General features: G+C 40.1%; 1 protein-coding gene across 3 annotated transcripts; it reads right to left on the bottom strand.

Moving 5' to 3' along the window:
• Positions 1-9,840: 9,840 nt before the first annotated feature.
• Positions 9,841-18,520, bottom strand: LOC110990122 (uncharacterized). Of its 3 annotated transcripts, none has more exons than XR_002599760.2 (6): positions 17,055-18,520; positions 14,342-14,487; positions 13,554-13,666; positions 12,688-12,770; positions 11,718-11,840; positions 9,841-11,489 (listed from the first exon to the last, which is right to left on the bottom strand). XR_002599760.2 is itself a non-coding variant. In XM_087131754.1 (6 exons), the coding sequence occupies exons 3-6, from the start codon at positions 13,621-13,623 to the stop codon at positions 11,439-11,441; spliced, it is 327 nt and encodes a 108-aa protein (XP_086987880.1). In that variant the 5' UTR covers positions 13,624-13,666; positions 14,342-14,487; positions 16,959-18,466; the 3' UTR covers positions 9,841-11,438. The 3 variants fall into 3 exon arrangements, 1 of the variants encoding a protein (XP_086987880.1); XR_015423788.1 differs by having other exon boundaries at positions 16,289-18,467; XM_087131754.1 differs by having other exon boundaries at positions 16,959-18,466.
• Positions 18,521-22,286: the final 3,766 nt, after the last annotated feature.

Genomic DNA, 22,286 nt, shown 5'->3' with positions numbered 1-22,286 from the left:
GGGGTGCTACTCCTATAAAAATCCAGAGAATAAAAGTGGGCATGTAAAAAGAAAATGTGCATAAAAAACAAAACAAACCAAAACAAAATAAAGTTTATGATCTACAGGCTCAGTCAAAAAGGATTTATGCCAAAGAAAACCCCAAAAGCATTGTACGGTCTAGAATTAACAGAGTGAATTTTCACCCCCTTACATAAACACATCCAAATTAGCTAGTGCATCATATCATGGATATATACACTCATCAGGTTCGATCTAAACATGTGGGCTTAAAGGATCACAGACTCAAAAGAACGATTCTTCCAGATGGGTGAATCAGACTCGCATTCCTGAACTTGAAGTTGAACCGGCACAAACCGATCTGCACATGGCGGTCGCACTAATTCCTCCATGTACTAATTAACGTCAAGACAACGGAAACACATGATAGTAACGTCAACACACCGTCAACACACCCAAATCACGATCTAAGTTAACAGAATCGCAATTCGACAGCAATGTAATGCCTAAAATACCATTTGGCAAACAACAGTAGGTGACATTGGGGGGGGGGGCGTTTTATTTCACGAAAATAACGCCCTCCACACAACCGACGGTAACCATGTTGCCTCGATCGGACGGACCATACCATTACGCTACAGGGGGTCACCTTTATACAGTAAACCATGGTACGGTCCAAACGCCGTGAGAAGGCAAGGTAGCGGCGAACAGCGGCGCTGCTCAGAGCCAATTTTTTCGCGTGAAAAACCTCCCTCGAAATGTAGTTAAATGTAAACTCGATTATATAGAAAAAATCTTAAGCGTATACATTACATTTGATACGTCTGTTTTCAATACATTTTGTAAGTGTTGGCAATGCGTTCACGTTACTATCAATGTGTTGACGCGTGTTGACGACTGATTAGTACGACCCGTACATCACTACATGGTATTCATCTATAGGGGTGCACTGAACTAATTCATGCTCCATTGAAAATCGTGTAAAATCAACCAAGTTTGGAGCCCCATGGCAGGCAACTGAAGTCCCTTAGGCCTCTCAAACAAAAAAAATGTGTTGTTTGGTCCTTCAGGTTTCATTTGATTTTCAATTTTTAGTAGGTTAACCAATGAATTTTTTAATAATCCGCCCAAAACAAACTCACCCCCCAAAAAGTTAATGTTGCCAAGCCCTCCCAGCGGCCATTTTTCAAATGACATCCCTCACCTTCTTATGGCTCTTCTGACTAATTTTCAATCCCATTTTTGTCTGCTTTGCCCCCAGATGGGTGCCCCTGAATCTACAGAGATAATCCTGGGCCATACTGACACAATCCCACCATTTCTTGGCCCAAACAGACCCCTGTTTTTGAAACAATCTCGGGGGGTACTTTTTGTGCGCCTCGGCCTGGCGGAGAATTTTCCTTGAATTGGGACACTGCACCCATAGACCTACATGTACAGTACAAGTTTAAGTGTGTGCGCAAAAGCGCCGATTTCACATGTCATGTCTGGGTATAGCGCCTACGGTGCTCCATGAGTGCCATACAACACAATTGTCTAGTCTGGTTCCTGGACCTAAGATTCTGACCACCTCCGATATGAATCTCAGGTCAGGTATACGCGGTCACCAAAATAGATCCATCACCTGATCATGACGACACCAGAGGTGGCACGTGAGTGGTCAGCTGATTCAAGAGATTTGAATTTAACGGAAATACTGCACAGCCAACGGATTTATCCGAGTCGTTATTCCCCCCAGATCATATGTTGGCATCAAACGTTTGTCTAAGGCAGAATTTAAAAGAATTTGAAATTTTAAAAAGATCAATTTCTTCGAAAATTAGATGGGCAATGCTGCCATTGCGGCCAAAACATAGAAAGTGCATGACTAATTCAGATACAGTATTGACTTAAACATGGAGAAATAAAACACATTTCTCCATGCTTAAAATATTGATACCAGACATTTCGCCTTCAAGTATTTTCCAACTGCCACTTCCATCTTAGATTAAAAACCTACATTTATCTGGATCTTCATATTACACACAACATCATTTTAATTTGAACTCCCCAATCAAGGTCCAGAAATATACTTGAATTCGTGCGAACCTCTGAAAGGCGTCGCGAGACCAGACGAAGGGAGCGGGAACCAGTCTATTTTAAAATAATTCCTCCCGGTTTTGATCATGATGACGTACACTCTATTCTTGTGACGACGTATACCGGACCTTAGGGGTGCAGACCACTAATTCAAGTGAGAATTTCTGGCCAGCTCATTAGCATTAAAAGTGCCCCCTTCTACAGTATCTTTTGAAAAAGGAGATTGTTTGGCCCCCAAAATGGTGAGATTGTGTAAATCGTTGCCTTGATCAACTCCCTGGGTCTTTCAGCTTTTATATGAGAGCAGAAGGGCTAAAAACTACGGTTGAAAAATGGTCCTGAGTGCCCGAGAAAGTTGAGGGTTGCCACTTGAAAAATGGCTGCAATCAGACTTCGGAAAAATCACTTTTTTGGGGGTAATTTTTGTTTTGTGGGAATAATTAAAAATGTAATTGGTTAACCCATAAACAATTGAAAAGAAATTGAAAGATAAGTGACCAGACAAGAATTTCATTTGTGTTTCAGAAATCTCAGGGATGTTGGCGTGCATGCTATTGGGCCCTGAACCGTGCTGATTTTACACTGTTTTCAATGGGGCTTGAATTAGTGGACTGGACTCTTAGATTCATTGGAGATAGTCAGAATCTTTTCGTCTGGAATCCAGACTACACAATTGTCCTGCAGACATGCGGGAATGTACGAAAGCCCAATCGTGCCAGTTGAAATATAAAATCTTTGGGAAACTAATTCGTTATTTCGAATTAGTAATCCGTTATTTCGGATTAGTAATTCGTTATTTCGGATTAGTAATCTGTTATTGGATATCAGGTTCATCTGTTGCAGTTCAATACGACACCCAAAACGTAATGACATCATTAGGTTACCTTTCTAGTCCTATTATGGCTCTTGGCTCGCCATTTAAACTCACACCGAAGCCCACAAAAGGACATGATTAGGTTTCAGGTCCGTTTCTTTGTCCAGAAATCCCCAGCTAAATAGTAAAAGTTGGAGTCCGGGTATTGAGGGGATGGATATTTTGTGTCTTAGGTTACTTCGTGAACTGGAAACATCTGCTCCACTAGTGACCTGAATGATTGTCCTGGATATTGTCATTCATTTTATGAGTAAGTAGCAGCAGAAACACACTTAAGATTTGACAGGTATCCCACATTAAAGTTGACTGAAATGTCCTCCATGTTTTGAAAGTTCATAACAATTAATTTCCATGGCTTTTATGTGTTTAAGAGTGTTCCTGCAAATTGGTTTGCAAAATGGCTCTGACCATTAAAAAATGGGGCTATACTTATCATTTAGGTATAGTCTCATTTAAAAATGATACAAGACAGTATGTGTGTTCTTTATTATTTGCTTTTACTTCACAGTTTTTATTTGCTTTTACTTCACAATGGTAAACAAACACACGCACTGTATTTGCACCGTGCTTCACATGGCATTTATCATACCAGTTACTCTTAAGTTTAAGTTTATATAATGATCATGGAGGTATACTGCAAATGATCCATAAACCCTCATCAGTTTTGCAGGCTAGGCAATTGGCTTTAATATTATAGGATAGAGACCGTAAAGACAACAGACGTCTCCAATTAAGGTCCTCATTGTTCATCCATGGTCACCCATCCGAGCATGCACTACAAATTTTGCGTTGATGTTGACCCCTATCATAGACATACATTACATAATCATCAATTTGTCCCTTGATGTACATTTGGTGATAGGCTATAATAAACACAAGAAGTCTGATACACGGTTAAGTGTCTATAATAAACAGTCCGCTTTCCTATTGAATTCCTTTTTAACACGGACACTACTGCCTGTGAGCATATCAATCATAGGTTTGGATTTGATTTGCACGGTGCATTGATGTACATTTTTATTTTATTTCAATCACATCTAACAGCGCAAGCGCCAAGTGACAGGATGGATAAAAAATAAAATTACAAATATACCACGGCCAAGATGGAAGTAATGTCGAATAAGAAAGTCGTCTACCGGTGCCATCATCAGTAGGCCTACACACCTGAACGGCAATCAAGGCCGATTTGAGAATTATGGGCAAATCTGATATAACGAACTAATAATCCGAAATAACGAATTATTAATCCGAAATAACTAGTGCTGCTTTCTGGCCCCACTGTGCAAACAAGCGTGTGTATTTAAAACTTACAATTTCCATCTACCAAAGCAATGCACGCTTGAATGACCCTTTTGCATAAGTTGAATCAAAGTGTATTTTTTTGTTATGTATCTTCCCCTACATATCTTCCATCACAGCAATAGACCAAAGTACGGGTCGTTGCGGTCCAATCAGTAGGCTACATAGCTGGAAGAGAGTTCAATATAAATGTACAGGCAACACTTGAGGTCCGGTGCACAGTTGTAAACCTACGAGACTCTGATGAAAAAAAAATAATTGAAAAATATTTCAGCTCCGGAATTATTGTAGCCATTTTTCACTGGCGGACGCCAGTTTTTGTTCCCTACATTGACTTGTTAAGGAGGAAAAAAGTGCAAGTAAGTTATTAGAAGACAAAACTATTCAGACCAGTCCCATACGGTTTGTGCAAAAATGACGTCCGTAATTCGTTTCTCTTTTTTCAATTTCTATGGCTATTATAACATTTTAAAGGAAACTTATTGTCGTCCAGAAGGTGCCCATGGTGGATGATCAAGTGACTCCTCCGAGACTCCCAACTCTCTTGAACTCTTACCAGAGAAACCTATTCTAGGGTCGACAAGATACTGAACGCATTCCAACCTGGAATAGAGTAGGTACAAACAGTAAAGTATTACCCCAGGGAATCTTGACATACGTGAAGCAATGAAATCATGACACAGGTATTTGTTTTTTTTTTCTAATAAGACCCAAATTTAAAAAAAAACTTTTTGCCTCACCTGTGAAACTTTCTAAAAATAAATTATAATTTTTGTTTAAATTATGTTTGTTCGGGACAAGCTTTCTCCAGTTCGTTTTGATTTATACAAGCCTTGTTTCTATGTCAGGGTATGAACCATTTGTCACATTTTTAAAAAAAATTATGTTGTTCAGGCAAACATTTTCAATTCAATTTTAACTGTCACATACACTGAAAGATTTCGATTCATTTCTTAATGGGAAATAGAATAAACGTGTTTGCTTAGAGATCTTACAGGAACAAACTGGAGAATCTCTCGAATAAACGCACATGTGAAAATATAGTTAATGATCACAAACTTTTAAAAATGATACTTAACTATATGAATATTTTATTAATATGGCACTCTGTGGCTTTCGTACGGAGCTACAAAAGTGCCATCTGACTTAATTGCAAAGAGGTCCTTAACTGCAATACCCTAAAAGTTTGATGACGACATATAGAGATAGTTTTCACGGAATGACGACATCATCGAAGTTGGGTAAAAACACCTTGAGACTGCGGGATGAAGACAACCAATGGCACTTTCAGAGCTCCGTCGTACGGTTTTGGTCTAAATACTTTTATTCCATCGTTGGCAACAATGTCGCTAATATTAATGTGACACAGAAACTTCCCAATCACCGCATCAAAATGTTAATAGTAATTTTGTATTTCAAGATTGCTCATCGTGTTTGTTTTCAGAAAGTCGAGGCTTTTCCGCATAATTCACTATAATATATTTATCCAGTTTCCAGTGTCCCTATCCCTGGATACCCGATCGACGTCTATTCCACAAGTCTCCCCATTAATGATGATTCTCAGATCCTTTTTGCATCTTGGCCGAATTTTTCACTGAGCAATAAAAATTATCTTTTTATCTGATTTTATTCCCGCAAATTAGGAAATTTCATTGTTTGCATTGGTCAGGAAACAACTATAATATAACGAGTACTTCATGAATTTAATTTGTTGTTATTGACTTTCAAAACAGCTTCAGAGCGGTTCTGACGGACACATTCAAGTTAACGTTATTGCCGTTGTACATCAAGTCTTATTTCAATAGTAGAAATATTTTAATGTCCTTGATATGCGAATTCGTGCGTCGAGCTCAATTGGCAGGGCTGGGTTTTGCCTGATTTCAAATAATCATTCATTGGTGCACTCTGTTTAGGTCTAGCTCTCGCATGGTAACGATTTCCTTGTTGAATTGGGTGTAAATCGTAATTTATACACTTCGATATTGTAAACTTGAAATTACAATAAATAAAGAATGAGTGCAGAGATCGTGAAGTGCCATAAGGTATGTGTTGAGATCATCGAAATGGCAAACCGTTATAACGTTGATAAGTGAAAACTTCGAGAGATTTTTCCTAACCAAATTGGGGGATTTTCAAGTCAGTTAATTTCTATTTCATTTGCAGATTAAATTGTATGCATTTACGGATTGTCAGGAATCAACCGACAAACAGCAGACTTGGAACGGTTGCGGGTTTAACGGCATAAGAAAAAAAACGACATGGTTCAAATCTTGAACCATGGGAAATAAAATTTAACCGAATTTTTGGCCATCTAGAAATGAACAAAGTAATTCAGATATTTGTACCAATATCGAAGAAAATATCATTTTTTGTTATAATTTTCCCGATTTAACCCTGAACGTTTGTCAAAAGTTTCTTCGTTGTGCGTTTTGCCAGATGATTGCATTTACAGATGTCACCCACACTCTTTGCGTTACACTACTACGCGATTAAAAATGAGTCGACGCAAAATTACCTGAAACCCGTGGACCGTGTATTAATCTTGATGTATGATATTGGTTTGGGCTACGGATGTTCGAAATTCAAGTTTCGAAAGAACTGTGCGCGATGGTCCGAAAGGGGGTAAGGCTAAGCAGCTCCTCATGCATTGTGTTAACTAAATTAAACCGTTTATAATGCATAGGAGCGGAAACACCCCATCATCGGTTGGAAAGAGCCACTTTGGTCCGGATTATCAATTTGTTTGGCAGCGATGAGATTGCAGCACATTCGTTTGCTGCTCGTTTGTGAACCAGGGAAGCAGAGTTGCATGAAGGGATGCACTGAACTAATTCAGGCTCCATTACAAAAATGCAAAACCATTAAATTTTAGAGCCCCATGTAAGGCAACCGAACTCCCTGAGGCATCTGAAAAAGCCTTGTCTGGTCTTTCAGGTTGCATTTGGTTTTCCATTTTTATTAGGTTTACGAGTGAATTTTTAAATTATCTACCAAAAGTGACCTCGGCCCCCAATGTGAATGTTCCCAAAGTGTCTTGGCAGTCATTTCTCAAACGACACACCTCAATTTTTCAGGCTCTCTTGACTAATTTTCAATCACATTTTTTTTCTGCTTTTCCTCCAGATGGTTGCCCCTGAATCCACACAGATAACCCTGGGCTAAATACTTACACAACTCAACAGTATCTCGATAAATACGAACCCCTCTTTTTGACACATTTGCAGAAGTAATTTTTAAGCGTCAACGTGTGGACGATAATTTCCTGGAATTGCAACAGTGCAACCACCAGAGACTTGCCGGAAACAGCGCCCTCATCAATACCGCCCTCTGGGACCAGCTTGAGAGCCTGGGCCACGGACGTATATTAAAAAACCTGGACTTGCAACGCCTTTGTATGAAATAGAAGCCAACCAGCGGCCATTTTACCGAGCCGCATACAAATGCGAGGGTTGGCTCGCTACCATTGACGCCAGGGAGAACAAAGGCGGGCATTGCTGGGCAAGCTTTGTATTCGGCTCGGTAAAATGGCTGCTAGTGGATTCAATGATCTCTATAAGCTGATCAAGGGCATTGCGAGTCCAGATTTTTTTTATATACGTCCGTGGCCTGGGCCCCTGACCATTTTGAAACCCCAAAGTCATCAATACCCAGGCCCACTCCGGGCTGAAGTCACATGCTCGATTGCGACCACTGCATCTATAAATAGAGCTCTGATTTTTCAGAGTCATAAGCTGCAGTTTACTGTGACCACTTTGTCATTTTTTAAATAAATCAATATTAATCAGGTATATTTACAACATAGAAGATGTACATTGAGTAGGCCCATCTTAATTGTCTGCCCCATGAAAAAAGGCAGCTTTCAAATCTTTTTAGGCAGAAAGCGCAGTAGGCAAGTTATTCTTATGTATTATGATTCTGTGAAAGCATGCTTCAATTTTATCGTCAGCTTCTACTAATTTGAAATAAACGGAGTGATGATTTTTCCCTTGTTTAAAGTCTCATTACAGTCGACTCTCGTTATTACGAAATCCCCGGGACCACGGACATGCACGTGTATGCGTGTATATTAACGCGTGGTTGATGTTACATCAAAAAGATCTCTCGGTTGTAATTAATCTAATATATTGTGATGTGTTTAGAATATTAAAATTCACTGTCAAATGAAAACATGTTTAATGTGCATGTGAGATTTATAAAAGCAAATACATGTACACGTGCATGTGAAAGCATCGATTCAGGGATTTTTAAAAGGATGTCGATTACCATGGATGACGACTAAGCTAAACGCCATGCACATATAGGCCTATGTGTACCTGCAAGAATGTGAAGATTCATCAAGTGGAACCCACATGCATGTAAGTGGTCTTTCCAACAGAAATTGTGTCATGGAGAGACATTTTTATATAATTTTCCGTTTGTCTTACGATTTTCGACACTAACTGCATGGCACGATAGTCCGAGTTCACTCGCCTACTTCCGTGCGGCCGCCCACGCGCAAGATGATCTGAAGGATCATGGGTCGAGTTCGGGCGGCCTGTTCTTGACACGGGTTTCTTGTTCTCGCGCTCGAACGGCGGGAACACGACTCAAGAACACTCTTCTCGGAACAGGATCACACACCACCTCCTCGTCAGGGTTTTACAGGAACACAAGGAAAAACGCGTGAGATTTTTATTTTTGAACAGCTGCAAAATGTAGACAGATGGCTTCCAAACCCATAGACCATGTAGACAATGGGAAGTTTGCGAAATTAACATTAATTATTTTCCGAAACACAGAAATGAATGTTCCTGTTTATATAGAAAAGAATTCAGCCCATCCAAACCTTAACTCTGGAATAACGTACATGGACGCCGCCGTGTTGCATGTAATAACCGGTTGTTTGTTCCCGGCGTTCGAGCGGCCGACCCACGAACAACAAATCAAGCTATTCGTGAACATATACATACGGGAACAAGCCGCCCGAACTCAGCCATGATGTCGTGAAGGAATATTGCGATTGGATAGCTGTGTCTCGCAAAATGTAAATTGTGACAACGCACAGTCTCATTGGCCGGTTTGCTAGGTCTTTTGCAGCGATATGAATAATTCAGTGGATTGGGCAATTAGTTGGGCTCTTGTGGTGCGAGAGTAGTAAAGTGAACTTTTTTGGCCGATTTTTATCAAAATGGGGAAGGGGATTTGTGTTTTATGTTTGCGTAATCAATGTAAGAAATCATTGATTTTTTAATCGCTCTTTACGTTTGTCATGACTACAGGCTAAATACAAGCAAACCACGCTCTCCTCTCATCTAGAGTTCCCAAGAAACATTAAACTGAACTAAGTGACAATGGGGAAATCCCAAGCGTACTGCCCACTAAAAGAGCTCACTTTTAGGTCATACCTTAATGTTGTTCACTGCACCATAATTGTGATTAACCTTGTGGTCTTAAGACCGAAAAAAAAAATTTTTACAACTTGAAATATACACGTACAACTTGTGATACGCACTGAGTTATCAAAATATGAACCGTTCTAATCTCTGGCCCGGCATAAGTTGATAAGGGACTACTCGCAACAGTTCAAAGAAAACAAATAACACAATGGATATTAAAAAGCACAATGTGTTTATTATTCTGAGAACAGCATGTATATTCTGTCATTTAAACACGAAAGCAGCAAACGTAAAATGGGTTTGCAAACTAGTTGGCAGTGATTTTATTTATAAGCACAAGGAAGTTCTCAAACAATTTGAATAAATTCCTACATGTAGTGAAGTTGTACATGTACTGACAGAAGCCACACAACATTGTTCCTCCATACCCCTTCTCAAACTATTCTCCTTAACAAAGTCATACGAGAACGGAAATAGCTAGCATTGTTTGAGTATGTGGCAAAATAGGTACATGTGGAAAATGACTATGACCTCGACGATATACATGTTTACTGAACAATAACAATAATAGGGTTTTGACACATATCCACATTGGTTCATAGTCTTTCAGTTTCTCAATTACAAACGTTATTAGGATTTTTTATTTTGAGGTCGTTAAGTAGTGCAGTAAAATGTTTTGCAGACTTGTTGTCCGCCTTGTTTGACCAATTCATCAAAAGATACACTACATTAAACTCCCAACAATGGAAACATTTCAAAAAGCATTTTCCCAGATGAAGCTAATGAATGTGAACCTGTCATGTGGTCGTCCTTGGACGGCAGATAAATTTTAGGGATCAGGGAATGGCATAGTGACTTCATCAGTGACATCACCGGATGAGGCTTTTAAGATGAATTGTTGAGGAACGGTGTTGTAAACATACAATTTTCATCTAGTTTTGACTTTCAAACTCAAAAAATCATTCCGGAATGCAATTATCTTACCACAACCCCATAATTTTTCCAGTCCTTATAGTGAAATAGGTCTGGCTTATATCATTTCGCCTTTTTTTAGTCTTCGGGTATATTATTTAATGTATATCAATATCAAAATGTTTGAAATCTGGACGTCATGGAACCGCTTGTATGAAATGCTTGACGGAGAAAATGTGAGACTCCAAATTTAAGCAAGTCATCTATATGCATTATTTTCTATTAACTTCTCGGCAACAACACTCACTTGTCTCAAATGTGCACTTTCCATATTACATAACTTAAAGAGAATTTCAAATACACTGTACATGCATTTTGGATATACCGAAGAGTAGTGAAAAAGAGGCATCAACATCGAGTTGAAAAAGAAATTCATTCCATGGCCATTTCAAGCAATCAATTTACAGCAGTATGGCACATACTTTCGGGTTCTTCTTAAAGTGATGAGAGAGAAGAGTATAACCACGGAAAGGAAAATTGAGCAATATTCATATAGCAACCTCTCCATAGTGAACTTAGTTTTTGGAATCCAAACATTAGGTTTGCATTTGTCTGCTGGTTTAGCTTTAAAAATCGTATCTGTAGAAATTGTTGCTAATGCATGCAATTTAAATTTGCCAGATTTTCTTAACCCTCCATCGTTAACAACATTGACAAATTTCAGGTGGACTATACTTTGATACAGAAGATAAACTTCTTTTACTTCGGACTCAGTTTTTTTGAGTTTCTCCACCACATCAATAATCGACAGTGCCATAGAAAGTTGTCCTGTTTCATGTATGAAATCTGCACCTTGATACGCTGGAGACTTGCATTCATTTGCTCTGCAACTTGACTGTTCAGCATCTTATACTGTGGGTAAGCATCAAGTCTATATCCACTTGAACATGCTGAAAATACACAATGAGAAAGAAAGAAAAATGTCAGAGGAGTAAAAGTTACATTTAATGTCGGGCAAGACAACTAAATAAAACCATCACAATTATCACAGCACTTCATAGTTCTGTTGAAGTGGTATTTTCAAGGAACATTCGACAAAATCAAAAACAAATACAGCTAAACTTTAACAAATTAAACTTCACGAGGTAATCTGTACTACGGACAAGCACAACAATTACCTGTATGATTAGGCCAGTGCAAACGGTCGATGAGGAACTTTGTGTTTCGAAAATGGCGAGGTTCTCGGTTAAGACAATATGAGTGCAAGTGGCAAACGTTGTCATAAAGAACGATTGCAGGAGCTGAAAAACATTGAAACAATATAAAAAGAGTGCAAAAAGGTTGTGCGTTAACACCTCTGAGTAACTATTACAGAATGACATCTATTTTCAAAATTCAGCACAGAACTGGAAGTATCACACGTAAGCTCAGACCCACCCAAAACAAAAAGTCCTTGTATATTTTAAGAATATTCTACAATAAGAACAGCTGTTGGAAAACTCTGAAACTTACTGGATGAGAATTCCATTAAATGTAAATTAGCACTGCACAATCTATAAGTCTCTAACTCAACTTTCTTTTTGAAATCTCCCCCCCCTCCAAACCACTTCTATCCTTTGACATAGATGGTCTACCTAAAGTAGTCATGGGAAAAAAACCTGCAAGGAATTTCTCTTTGGGTAGCTGCAATCAATTTCTCTAAGACCAAGACGGACCTACAAAGTGCATTCCTGTGTTGCTAAAAGGTATTACTCAGGGTTATTCCAATGCATCTTTGTTTTTAAGCTAAAAAGTGTTTTTATAGTCCAGGTCAGGTCATATTCCTGACCAATAATATGATGTAAGTCGAAAGAGAAAGCCTCAAATTTACAACAGTCTGTAGATAAATATGTATTCTATTTTTTGTTGATGTTGCTTAAATACATTCCGTCGAGTTTGATAATTCCTTTTTATTTGCAGAGCACTAAGCACTGCAACTGTTGTGAATAAATAAAAGTTTGAATAAATGACATATCACACATTGAGAAGAGCGCAAAGATACACAAACGCCTATCTAAGATAATTCATTACAGCGACACTGTAGCGAAATCTTTTGTCACCCATGTTCCCGAACTGTGGTTAAACTTTAAAAAAAAAGTGTGGACTCACTGGTTGAAAAACGGGTAGCAACAGAGTGAAAGGAACATTTGGAGATTCAAACTGCTCCATAATCTCAAAACCGTAGCAAATGCCTGAAATGGTAACATTTTAAAATAATGAAAAAAACACAGCAAAACACAAAAAGGAAAAACACATCAGCTTGGTGAAGAGCACATGATACTGAACAATAATTGTTGTACTTATTGAAAAGTCTGATTCATCAAAAGTCAAATGACCTTTAAAACAATGCATCTCTACTTCAACCTAATTCAATACCCGCAACAGTAACAGCATGCGATAACTCACAAGTGCATGAACACTTTTTTCTTTTGGGTGGGGTTATCAGGGCATTATGGGTCATCCCAATGATGAAAAGTCCTGAACGTTTTCCAAATTTATCAAACAGTACACTTAAGAAAAATGTCCAATTCACTGACTGAATCTTTTTCTCTGATATCAAATCTGATTAAGGAAACATGCAAGAGCAATTAAAAAATGTTTAATAAAAATTGTTTCAAGAACAGAAAGTAATGGTGGCACTGTCTCCAAGGTCATTAATGACACATTCATGTCTACATACTATGATCCCATTTGACACATCTTGCATTTGTTTAGATACAGCTGCAGGCTGTTAACAAATTCAGCACTGAATAGGAAACTTGCTAGCCGCCTAGCACTGCAGTCCTTTAGCAGAATACATGAAGCATCAGTCAAAAATTAAAAGTACAATGACCAGCAATGGATCATTTTTTTATGAAGTAAGGATACCAGGAGATTAGGTAAGAACATGTACCATGCTCACAAAATGCTGCAAATATGCATGTTAAATTGCTAACAAGAAAAGTCGTAAACAGCATTCATGTTTGTACATGTACCTTGGCCATGAGAAGCAGCAGTGATTGTGGCCCGATTATCAAAGTCAACCAAAATCCACTTTAGGCCCATAATGTGTAAACATTCGGGGAAATCCTTCCCTGGGGAAACACATCTGCAGGAAAATGTAAACAAAATGGGCAAAAATAAATGACTTTATACACTTTTAACCAAACAAAAAGATACTGATAAATGGCACACGCTCATCAGTGACACAAACATCTCTTCATGGACATTGCTTTTCTTCTTATCAATAAAAAATTATTGGTCTGTAAAGCAGATGTGGGAAAACCAAAACCAAATGAGCCTTTTTTGGAAAAGTCAAGTCAACTTAAATTTAGGGAGATTACGAAAACATTTGAATAATTTCGGCTGGCATTCACAAAAAAAACCAAAAAACTTGCCTTCCAAAATCTTTTTGAAATGAGAAAGACTCAAATTATGTCAAGAAATCCTAGGTTATTCAGAGTTGTTGGCTTAGGAAGACTCAAATCAATATGCAATGACTTGTGCCAATTTGATATAGAAAAGCTATGTTAAAAAATATCTGGATTCATTTCAATTATAAAGGGTTTATCTCACTTAATACCAAAAATGATACCACATGTATAATGGGGGCGGCTGTGTTATGGGGCTTCCAACAATGTACATGTAGATTTTTGTGTAAAATGCATTATCTACAAAAAAGAAAGAATTATGAAGTTCTGCGCCTCTGAATTGGTAATATGCATGTCATAAGAAAAAAAATAAATAAAAAATAAACCCTAAACAGGAAAAATTGAACATTTACCTTCATTTGAAAATTCTCGCAATCAAAGTCATTCAATACAAACAGCGTGAAAAGTTCATCACATGGTGAGATGCAATTTGTCTCCAATAAGAGCTGAAAGTAAAGATCACTTTTCTCTAATGATGGCATCTCTTCTTGTACATAATCTGCAAATTAATAAAATGACACAAACCAATTAGTAAAATAAAATGAATCTTGATCTTACTTCACCTTTGTTATATAAAAAAATCTATGTGCCAAGCCTGTGCATGGTTGAGGAGCATCAATGCGTATGAAGCCTGTGTATGGGCATCAATGCGTATGAAGTCTGTGTATGGTTGAGGAGCATCAATGCGTATGAAGCCTGTGTATGGGCGTCAATGCGTATGAAGTCTGTGTATGGTTGAGGAGCATCAATGCGTATGAAGCCTGTGTATGGGCATCAATGCGTATGAAGTCTGTGTATGGTTGATGGGCATCAATACGTATGAAGAGAGATGTTGCTTTTTTGGATTTGGATCCAACATTTGTTTGATCAGTGCCCTCTTGACAATCTGTACAGTCCGCTCTGCTGCTCCATTTGAAGCAGGATGGTATGGTGCCACTCGAGTTTCTTTCCATACACTCCTTGAATTCTGCAGAAGTGAATTGTGGCCCATTATCTGACACAATTTCCTCTGGAAGTCCATATGAGGTAAATAACCTCCTCAAGACATCCAAGATTTTTGCAGTGGTGATAGTTTTCATTGAGAAAACCTCTACCCACTTAGAGTGACTATCAATCAAAATAAAAAACTGCTGACCTTTTTGCTCAGCAAAATCAATATGCACCCGTTGCCAAAGCTGGGTGGGCCACTCCCGTGTTTTGAGTGGAGTGGTTGGGGGAGTATTTCGGACTGACAAGCATGTCGTACACGCATTTACAAGGTTTTCGATGTCCTTATCTAAACCTGGCCACCACAGATAACTGCGTGCTAAGCCTTTCATGCTACACATACCCATGTGTTGGTTATGGAGGTCGTTTAGAGTTTGTCTCTGTACTTCATTGGAATAACTACTCTAATTCCCCACAAAATACAGCCTTGGTCAATGGTTAATTCAGTTCTACACCTGAAATATGGTTTCATCTGCTCATCTGGAACAAAACTTGGCCAACCATTTGCTACAAAGTCATACACTTTGGATAACTCTGGGTCTATTCTAGTGGCTCTACTGATATCATCGGATGTAATCGGCAACTCCTCTAAATATGAAAAATATTTGACCTCCTGCACATCTGAGTGGTCTACCTGCCTCGGTAATCTAGATAATGCATCAGCATTACTATGGTCTACTGAATGTCTATACTCAATACTCAAGTGTATGCAGACAATATGATAGCCCATCTTTGCATTCGCGCTGCGGCCAAGGTGGACATTGAGGCCTGTGGATTGAATATGGCTGTCAGAGGCTTGTGGTCTGTAACCAACTTGAACTTCCTACCAATCAGGTACATGTATGTGAGGAACTTTTTGACCCCAAAAATCAGAGCCAGTGCTTCACGCTCAATTTGTGCATAGTTTTTCTCACTTGGTGATAGAATGCGCAATGTGGATGCAATTGGGCCTTTCTTTACCGTCTGCCATTACATGAGAAATCACTGCACCAACCCCATATGGGGAGGCATCGCAAGCAAGGCGCAATTCTCTATTCACATCATAATGAACCAACAAGGTACTTTCCATAAGTTGAATTTTACTATGTTGGAATGCAGTCTCGCAAGCATCAGTCCACTTCCACTTCACATCCTTACACAAGAGCTCATTTAGGGGGTGCAACAGGGTCGAAACATTTGGAATGAATTTTCCGTAGTAATTCAAAAGTCCCAAATAGGACCGGAGCTGACTGATGTTGGTGGGACTGGGAGCTTGCTTGATCGCATCCAACTTCTCTACAGTTGGGTGGATTCCTTCAGCACCTACTACATACCCTAGGTACTCTACTGATGGTTTATGCCATTCACACTTTTGGCGTTTTACTCGCACATTACATCTCTCCAAATGCTTGAAGACCTCACATAAAATTTCACTATGCCTCTGTTCAGATGGGGCCGCGATAAGGATATCGTCTAGATAGCAGACAACTGCCTCTATCCCCTGCAATATCTGATCCATCACTCCCTGAAATATCCCGGGTGCCGAAGATACACCAAACGGTAACCTATTGAACTGAAATAGTCCCAGGTGAGTGTTTATGGTCAAGAACTTTTTGGATTCTTCATCCAAATCGAGTTGCAGGTAAGCTTGTGTGAGGTCAATCTTTGTGAAAATCTTTGCCCCTTCAAGTGTCGCGAACATGTCCTCTGCGTTTGGCAAGGGATATTGTGTATCATCTAACAACTTATTGATTGACGCCTTATAATCACAACACAATCGCAAACTACCATTAGGTTTCGGAACTGGCACAATAGACAAACCCATTCGCTGCGTTCAACCTTACTGATTATGCCTTAATCTTGCAGCTTTTAAAGTTCTTTTTCAAGCTTTTCCTTCAGAGCATATGGTACAGGACGTGCTTTACAAAACACTGGTTTAACATTTTCAACCATGTGGATATGCGCATTGAAATCAGTGATTGGGCCTCCCTTATCACTAAATACCGTTTTGTACTGTTCTTTCAGTCCTGCCATGTCCTTGGCTGGACTGACACGTGGGTAGTCCTTGTCCTGCACTCTGAAGATTTTTGGCCAGTTTACCCTGATTTGTCCAACCAGTTGCGACCCAACAAGGCTGGTTTGTCTCCCTCGACAACATACAGTGGCAGTTTGTGTGTCTGACGCTCGTAAGTTACTGGTGCCATCAGCTTCCCCCGTACTGCGATGGGTTCTCCTCCATAGGATTTCAGTTTTACTGTTGATGGCTCCAGTGGCCAGCTCTCAAGCTGTTGGTGGTAGGTTTCCTCAGATATGATGGATACTGCTGCACCAGTGTCCAGCTCCATCTTAATTGGTGATCCTGCCAGATCAACGGTGGTAGTGATCCCATTAGCAGGTGAGCTGACAGAACTGCTGGTATAAACCAGATAATCTGATTCATCACTGTTGGTGTTGGTGGCTAGGCGCTTCAAAGGTTTGGTGGTTTACCCTCCTTAAAGATACCGTTTTTTCTGTATGCCTTTGAGATATGACTCACTTTTTTGCAGCAATAACAAGTTGCCTGCTTGAAGGGGCATTCTCTTGGGGAGTGTTGACCCAAGCATCGGTAGCAGTTCCCACTATCCTGGTTCAGCATTAATTTTGAACCACGACTTGCATGACTTCCAGTGGTTGCCGACTTCTTCTGATGACTGAAGCTCAGTTTGGGTTTTGAAGTAGTCACCTTTTTGACTTCCAGATTGGCTTTGGGTTGCAGCTCCTGGGCTTGCTTGTTTGCCATTTCAAATGCAATCGCAAGTTGCAGTGCCTTTTTAAAACAGTTCTTTCTCCGTCAGTAGCTTCTTTTGGTAGTGTTGATTAGCCCACACACTAATCTATCGCGAAGGACATCTTTCGGGAAATTCCCAAACTTATAAGGGAAAGAATAAAAAAGTGAACTTCGTATATGGAATTCTTTCCCTTACAGTAGTTGCCAGGCGTTTCAGTTCGACTACATACTGATTCACAGATTCCCCTGGTTTCTGGTCTTTCTTGTGGAATTTGAAGTGCTCTGCAATTGTCAGCGGTTGTGACGAGTAGAGATCTTTCAGCAAGTTTTTCAGTTCATCCAGTGATTTATCACTCACTTTGTCTGGTGACACCATGGACTTCAAAAACGAGTATGATTTCGGTCCAATAATGGTCAGAAAAACACTCACTGCGTTTGCGTCTCTGATGTCATTAGCGATGAAGAACTGTTCCACCCGCTCTAAGTAAAACGTGAAGCCTGAAGGTCTCCTTTCCTTCATCGAACTCGTCCACTTTTCCGATTATTGCTGCCATCCTTCCAGATGGAGTATACAACATTGTTGGTAGTAACTAAGTTTAGACTCGGGTACCTACAGGTTAGGATAGCCCATCCTCGTCGCCAGAATTTGTCATATCTTTCTGAAGTAGGTACATCTTGCAACCCAGGCTGAAATTGGCACGAAGTTCGGGCCGGATTTTCGCCTGGCCTGATTTCCGGCTGGACGCTATTTTTACGGCTGCAAGCAACCCGTCACATAACCGACTAAATTTCTACGGAGGCCGATCACGGCATAGCAGAAAGAGTACATAAACGTCCACAAACATATTACAGACAAAAAGTAATGTTCAAATAAATCCTTCTCCAGAATGTATCTTAGCTATGAAACAACGTGAACAACTGAGAATTTTGTTCTCTAACAGGAAATACCGACGGAATGTGTATGAATAAACAATTAGCCTTCATGCAATATGGATGAGGGCGCTAGTAGATACAATGATGGCCCCAAAATAATGTTTTCGCGAACGGGTTCGAAATTTGTATACTGTCAATTTCTCTTCTATTAAGGAAGTTGGAAGAACATGAACTGGGCACTTTCTAAAGAAGCATGGAATGTAATAGCAGAAATATAAAAGAGTGCCGGAAACTATTTAGAAAGTGTGAAACACGAATACGCCAAAATCGAAATCGCTCTATAGCATTGGGGTGCATTGCCCCATTCAAGGGAAATTCCTCGGCAGGAATGTGTAGGAGGGACCCCCGGGCAGACTTAATTAGCGCCCCGAATGATTCGGCTCACAGGTTGTCTCAGCCCAATTGATTTCAGGAGTCAGCGCACCCGATAAGGAGCAAAGACAGAGAAAATATGTTTCTAGGCTGAAAGTTGTGCATTTTTGTATGTGAGTAGGAAGACAACTGTCCAGTCTCATTCAATGCAACGACTGCCTATTGGTAATGTCTGTCAACACGTTATTCGCCCGCCAACCTGTACTGTGCTGGGGTGGGAAACACCAAGCTAATGGGCCAGCTGTGTTGACATGTGTTACCTATCTTTTATCGTGGCCTCGGAGGAGACCGCTGTTGATTTGTAAGTCATGACAACTGAATCTTCAAATTTTATGAAACTCACCTATACACTTTTCTTCCCCCTTGGTACCTCCAACAGTGCATGAAGACATAAAGTTATAAATTTTTCGGTCCATGTTGTTGCCCCCCACTATTTCATATACATATTAAAACACATTAGCCACAGGCCCTTTTGATGTTGCTGAAAAACATGCGTTCTCCTGTTTAAATCTTATTCATTGCAGCAAGCTTGCTGTAATAATTAGGACGGTTCGACACAATAATCATAACTGATCATTGTTAGAAGTTTGCTCGCAAAAGCAACAGACCGGTATATCCCTTGTTATTTACTTAGCCACATAGAAAACTTCTAATATCAACAAAAAATCATGATGGCGAACAATGTCCACTTCACTTAACCCCTAAACGCGACATTATACCTTGCAAACACGAGTCATCAGTAATCAATCAACAGAATTCCAAGCAGACACTCCAATATAAACAAACAAGCCCTTGCGTCGCCGAGTGGCAGCTAAACTTCCGATCTACCACAAACACCAGAGTACAGGGTGGCGGGCGAATTCCGTGTTGACAGACATTACCAACAGGCAGTCGTTGCATTGAAGGAGACTGGACAGCTATTGTCTTCCCACTCACATACAAAAATGCACAACTTTCTGGGAAGATCATACACAAGTCCTTCCTCCCTATCAACCCCGTTGAATTTAAACTGACAAAAACCATACTGTTATTTGCGTGCTGGCGCAACGACGTGTCAGATACTGTTGATACAAATCAGCTGATTTTTTTGAAATCTAGGGTGGTACAAAATCGTTTGAAAACGGACATCAGCCCAGAAACCGATTTTCCCCGTCTTTGTTCCTAATCGGGTGCATTGACTCCTGAAATCAATTGGGCTGAGAAAGCCTGTGGGCCGAATCCTTCGGGGAGCTAATTAAGTGTGCCCAGGGGTCCCCCCTACACATTCCTGTAGAGAAAATCACACTTTTTTGAAATCTAGGATGGTACAAAATCGTTTGAAAACGGACATCAGCCCAGAAACCGATTTTCCCCGTCTTTGTTCCTAATCAGGTGCGTTGACTCCTGAAATCAATTGGGCTGGGAAAGCCTGTGGGTCGAATCATTCGGTGCGCTAATTAAGTGTGCCCAGGGGTGCCCCCTACACATTCCTCAAGAGAAAATCACACTTTTTTGAGATCTAGGATGGTACAAAATCGTTTGAAAACGGACATCAGCCTAGAAACCCTTTCCCCCCGTCTTTGTTCCTAGTCGGGTGCGTAGACTCCTGAAATCAATTGGGCCGAGACAGCCTGTCAGCCGAATCATTCGGGGCGCTAATTAAGTCTGCCCAAGGGTCCCTCCTACACATTCCTGAAGAGAAAAATCACACTTTTTTGAAATCTAGGGTGGTACAAAATCGTTTGAAAACGGACATCAGCCCAGAAACCGATTTTCCCCGTCTTTGTTCCTAATTGGGTGCGTAGACTCCTGAAATCAATTGGGCTGAGACAGCCTGTCAGCCGAATCATTCGGGGCGCTAATTAAGTCTGCCCAAGGGTCCCCCTACACATTCCTCAAGAGAAAATCACACTTTTTTGAGATCTAGGATGGTACAAAATCGTTTGAAAACGGACATCAGCCTAGAAACCCTTTCCCCCCGTCTTTGTTCCTAGTCGGGTGCGTAGACTCCTGAAATCAATTGGGCCGAGACAGCCTGTCAGCCGAATCATTCGGGGCGCTAATTAAATGTGCCCAAGGGTCCTTCCTACCCATCCCTGAAGAGAAAATCACACTTTTTTGAAATCTAGGGTGGTACAAAATCGTTTGAAAACGGACATCAGCCCAGAAACCGATTTTCCCCGTCTTTGTTCCTAATCGGGTGCGTAGACTCCTGAAATCAATTGGGCTGAGACAGCCTGTCAGCCGAATCATTCGGGGCACTAATTAAGTCTGCCCAAGGGTCCCCCATAGACATCCCTCTACAGAAAATCACACTTTTTTGAAATCTAGGATGGTACATAATCGTTTGAAAACGGACGTCAGCCTAGAAACCTATTTTCTGTGTCTTTGTTCCTAAGCGGGTGCGCTGACTCCTGAAATCAATATTATAGAGCGATTTTGATTTTTGCTTGTTCGCATTTGACACTTTCTAAATAAGTTCCTGCACTCTTTTATATTTCTGCCATTACATTCCATACTTCTTTAGAACTTGCCGAGTTCATATGCCTCCATTTTCCTTTATAGAAGAGAAATCGCGAAAGCATTATTTGGTGGGCATCATTGTCTGTACTAGTGCCCTCATCCATTTTGCATGAAGGCTTTGTGTTTTTTCGTACACATTCCGTCTGTGTTTCCTGTTGGTGAAAAAATGTCTCAGTTATTCACGTTGTTTCATAGCTAAGATACATTGCAGCAAAGGATCTATTTAAACATTGCTTTTTGTCTGTAATTTGTTTGTGGACGTTCATGGACTCTTTTGTGCTATGCCGTGATCGGCCTCCGTAGAATTTCCAGCTGGATACGTGAAGGGATGCTTGCCGCCGTAAAAATAGCGTCCAGCCTAAAATCAGGCCAGCCGAAAATCTGGCCCGAATTTCGTGCCAATTTCAGCCTGGTGGGCCTGGCCTGATTTCCGGCTGGACGCTATTTTTACGGCTGCAAGCAACCCGTCACATAACCGACTAAATTTCTACGCAGGCCGATCACGGCATAGCAGAAAGAGTACATAAACGTCCACAAACATATTACAGACAAAAAGTAATGTTCAAATAAATCCTTCTCCAGAATGTATCTTAGCTATGAAACAACGTGAACAACTGAGAATTTTGTTCTCTAACAGGAAATACAGACGGAATGTGTATGAATAAACAATTAGCCTTCATGCAATATGGATGAGGGCGCTAGTAGATACAATGATGGCCCCAAAATAATGTTTTCGCGAACGGGTTCGAAATTTGTAT

The sequence above is a fragment of the Acanthaster planci genome, unplaced genomic scaffold (genome assembly GCF_054643075.1).
Source record: "Acanthaster planci isolate LZ-2023a unplaced genomic scaffold, COTS_SCS Contig11, whole genome shotgun sequence".
NCBI classification, from domain to species: domain Eukaryota; kingdom Metazoa; phylum Echinodermata; class Asteroidea; order Valvatida; family Acanthasteridae; genus Acanthaster; species Acanthaster planci.
The sequence above is the reverse complement of the archived record's forward strand: the minus strand, read 5'-3'. Positions and strand labels throughout refer to the sequence as shown.